At 53.9% G+C, this 4,591-nt stretch overlaps 1 protein-coding gene across 1 annotated transcript in view; it reads right to left on the reverse strand.

Moving 5' to 3' along the window:
* The window catches only part of LOC119317919 (peptidyl-prolyl cis-trans isomerase CYP40-like), a 4,831-nt gene extending 4,305 nt beyond the window's left edge, over nucleotides 1-526 (reverse strand). Inside the window, exon 1 of the mRNA XM_037592421.1 lies at nucleotides 131-526. Coding sequence (XP_037448318.1) covers nucleotides 131-364 — 234 coding nt within the window. The 5' untranslated portion in view covers nucleotides 365-526. The remainder of the gene's footprint in view (nucleotides 1-130) is intronic.
* Nucleotides 527-4,591: the final 4,065 nt, after the last annotated feature.

A 4,591-nucleotide genomic window follows, 5' to 3' on the forward strand; every position in this document is an offset into this window, starting at 1 on the left:
CGCTCAAACACCCGCCCCACTAAACTCGGCCGCACCAAACACAACCGGAACCCGAAAATCTAATACTACTGCCAGGTACTGTAGCACGAGTGCACGACCGCACAGAGGGGGAGGGCCACCCGGGATAAACCTTGTAGTGGAGCCGCGCGCCGGTGGCGGCGCTGACGCCCTTCTCCCCGGTGCAGAGCGCGCGGAAGTTCTCGGCCGTGCGCGGCACCACGGAGGCGTAGAGATCCATCACGATCCGGCCCTCCATCTCGCCGCCGATGCTGACGTCGAAGTAGCACCTCGGGTTGCTCACCTCCGCGGCCGCCGCCGCCGCCGGCGGCGGCGGGGCCGCAGCGCCCTGTCCCTCGCCCTCCATCGCCGCGCTGAGCGGGAGCAACCCTAGGGGTACGGAGGGGCTTCTCGGCGGTGGCGGCGCTGCGAGTAAAGCGAGGCGGCGTGCTTCGGGGAGAGCGAGGAGAGTGGGGTGGTGCGGTGCTGCGCTTGCGTACGGTGGGTGGGGGCGTGGGCAGTGTCAGTGTGGGTGTGTGGGTGATTCAAATAAGGAGGGAGGGGAACAGGAAAAAGGGGAGGGGGGTTTGGTTGGACAATTTTGTGATGCCACTGTTTGCCCGAGGCGCGTGGGCCTGTTTGGTCTACCCGAGATGGAGCCTGAAATCTGTGGTTTTCTATCGGTAGATAAAAGTGTTTTTCAACCGTGAACATCTACAACCACAAGTATAGCTGGCCATCAGTCGGGCCGGGCCTGCCAAAGCCCGACAAAAAAAAACTTAGACCCGAGCCCGATCCGGCTCGGCCGTTGGGCCTGAGCCCGGCCCATCACGCTAAGGCCAACTCCACCGCGCGATCCATCCTGTCCGCGCGCGTCCGTTTGAGGTAAAACGAATGAACCAGACGGCCCAGGCGCGCGGACGCAAACGGACTTTTGTCCGTTTTCTGTCCGCTTTCGATCCATCCCCGGCCCAAGTTTGCGCCACTTTTGGGGTGAAACGGACAGCACGTGGACGCGCGGGCCGTTTGCGCGTGTCCTCCCCTGGCCCGCGCGTTGGTGGCACAGGGGCGCCTTTTTCTATCCGTCCCTCTCCTTCCCTGCGGCTGCATGCCCTCCATTCTTCTCCACTCTTCCCTTCTCTTCTCTCGCCGCCTCCGTCGCCGCTGCTGCCATTGTAGCTGTGCAGCTCGGACGCGCGGTCGCCCAGCCCCTTCCCCTCGGCGTCCCCGAGCTTACCAACCACGGCCACCTGATTTGCGCGTCCGACGGCCGGATTTGGGGCGGATCCGGTCGGTTTTGAGCTCGCCCGGCTGTGGGAGGCCGCGCCGCGCCATGGACTGGTCGGCACCAGGCCGGAAGGCCCTGGCAGGGTCGCAAGGCCACATGCAGGCAGTGGCTCGTCCTCTAGCCGCTCGGATCTACACCGTCGGTGGTCTGCCGGCAGATACCCGAATGGCGGTCGGCCGGGCTCGGTGCTAGCCCAAAAGCTCGTCGACGCACCGTTGTCGCTCATTAAGTGCGACCACTGCCTAAAGATGGTCGTGCGCCGCGTGTCTACAACGCCGGAACATCCCGGATGGGTGTTCATCAAGTGCTTAAACAATGGGGTATGTGCTAACTTTAGCTTCGGTTTGTGCTCTAGATTTGACTAGTTGTGCTAACTTCAAAAAAAATTGTATAGAACGAATGCAAGTTTTGGTATTTGGAAGAAGAGTACATCGATATATTGATAGAGCGTAATTTAGTAGATGTTCGTGCACTTTTAGCTAGCATAGAGGCTGTAGATGAGACAAGTGCACTTGTCGCTAGATTAAAGGCTAGACAGGAGACTAGATGCGACGAAGCAATCTCTACTTCTTTAGACTCGAAGAAGAAAGAAACACGCAAGATGGAGGCGGCTCCTTCATAGATCAACAATGAATGCATCGAGAAGGCACTAATCCAACTTACAGGAGCAGTTATGGAAGTTGGATATCTTCTAAAATGTATTCTTGTGGTTCTTGTTTTCTTTGGTCTTACTTTTCTAGTCAAAATTTGGTGATGTATTCCCATGTACCAAGAATGAATGATGAAAAAAAGTTTAAGGGCTTGCAAAGAAAAAAGTACACGGACAGGATGCGGCCGAGATGCGTCCGCGCGTTGGGCGCACGGCCACCGCATCCCAGGACATGTCCGGACACGACCCCATTGCCCTACCCAAACAGACATAATCCGGGCAAAACAGACGTTCGTTTGGGGTCGCGCGGTGGATTTGGCCTAAAAGCCCGTCGGGTCTCAGGCCGGGCCTCTTCCTTAAATGGCAAATATGACGAGCCCGGGCCCTGCCCGGCCGTCCGGCTCAAAATCTAGGCCCAGGCGCGGCCTGTGGGCAAGGTCGGGTCGGGCCGTCCGGGCCGGGCTGCCCATGGCCAGGACTAACCACAAGTACCAGAATCATGTCCCCAAACGCCCGTGGATGCGCCCTGGCGCCCATCCGCGGACAGTGACCAGACAACACACAAAATACGATTCCATAACCACAAACACCATCTTCAAACTACCACCTAATCTAAGCGGAGCTCATCCGGCTCCGCCATGCCCCTCAAGAGTGTTGGTCCAGTGGTCGTCAAGGTAGAGTAGGATATGGGACATGGACCGGCTCACGGGACTCAAGGCGTTGCCTTCTCCCACGCCCTACTCTCCCTCGTCAAAGTCCGGAACCTTCACGGTGTCGGTGGACGTGAGAACAATGATGGATCTGTCTTGGGAGGAGCCGGCGACGTCCACCATGATGTGGTTGCGGCGTCCGGGGTGGGCCGTGCACCACATGGGGCACCGGAGAATGCGACTTCGCCTTGCCAATGTCCACCGCCGTGAGGGCTGCCGCCACCTCATGCGCCTACTGCCTTGCATGGCGAACACGCCACGCCATATTTGCGTGAGCGGATGCTCATGCGTTCACCTATGCCTCGGCATGCCAACAAAGTGGTTGCACATCTCGGCGGATTTGGACGCCAGATGGACCGCATTGCCTCCTGTGAGGAAGCGGCAACAAACCTCACGTTGGATCCATGCGTCACTTGGGCGGACACGGTGGATTCCCGACGGAAGGAGTTCGAGCGCTGTCGTCGGGCGGCCTCCTCCCGGGAGCGGCGAAGCGCAAGGCGGACGGTCATCTCCACATGCGTGGGATGATCTCGGGGTCAAGTGATCTAGAGGTGTAGGACTCAGATCCGCTGCCCACCATGCCGAAGAGGGTAGGAGATCGCCACCCGACCTCACACGGTCAAGTCTCTGTGCTTAAGTGTCATCCCTGAATCGGTATTGCTGACACACACAGTACTCGAGGATTTATAACAGAGTTCAATCACACACTTATTACATTGAATGTCTCAAGAGAGAACTTATTACATTAATATGGCTGAAGGCCATCTAAATAAGATAACAGCGAAAGCTTCGAAGGTAGAAGAGTCCATCCAACTCCACGGCAAAACTGAGTGCATGACAACGACCTAGCGCACCTTACTCTTCGTCTGAAAATTCTGCAACATAATATGTTGCATCCTGTGTAGGTCAGCACATGGAATATGCTGGCAAGATAACACTATAGAGCAATGCACAAATAAAAACTATCACTATATGCATATATGGCTGGTGGAGGCTCTAAGGTTATCATTTGCATAAAGCTATTTTTTCCCTACAACAAAGGAATATTTTTTAACTACAAATTTTGTTGAAAACATTGAGAAGGTAACCCCAACTCAATCCCAATTAAAAGTTTAATAACCTGACAAATTAATTAAGTAGAGTGATGAGATCAACATAATAATTCAAGTACCAGATACTCAGGATGTCCATAACCGGGGACACGACTAATCATGATTAGTTTGTACACTCTGCATAGGTTTGCTCACTTTTCCCCACAAGACTCGATCTCCTCCGTTGAATTTCTCGCACTACATGATGTTTGAGAAACGGATGACCGAGACACAGTCTTTCAAAAGCATTAACTTTTTATGATGGGCAGACCGTACCACCTACATCCCCTACATCTGCTAGTCTACCACTGAAAGAGGTCAAACAATATACTCAACTATGCCAGAGGCCATAATGGCTTGTGGCCGCACACGGAAGTTTCCAGCATGAAAAATCTTATGATCCCTTTGAGCCTGGGTGGCAAACCTAGGATGATCACACTGATTCCCCGGGATCTCCTTGGACAACATTGGATTCCCAGGTGCCCACAACCAATCCACCCAGATGTGTATTAAAGTAGCCACCTTAAGTTAAACTTAGATAACAATAACTCTCAAAACTTTCATGAATTCTCTCAAAACCAAACCACGTCTACGAGCATAGCATAGCAGTGTAAGCATAACGCAATAACACCCAGGGTTTGAATAAAAGGCAATAGGTTCCTACCTCATCAACTACCTCCCAAATACCCACATGTTATCAATCCTACTCATGCAATGTTTGAGGGTTGAAAGTAATGCATAAAAATGGGTAATGAAGGGATATGACCAAAGTGGTACTTGCCTTGTTGACGATCGGAAAACCCTAGTGATTCGTAGTAGCAAGCCTCGCACTCTGGCAACTCTATCGTGAACAAAC

Source organism: Triticum dicoccoides, chromosome 6A, assembly GCF_002162155.2.
Source record: "Triticum dicoccoides isolate Atlit2015 ecotype Zavitan chromosome 6A, WEW_v2.0, whole genome shotgun sequence".
Taxonomy (NCBI): Eukaryota; Viridiplantae; Streptophyta; class Magnoliopsida; order Poales; family Poaceae; genus Triticum; species Triticum dicoccoides.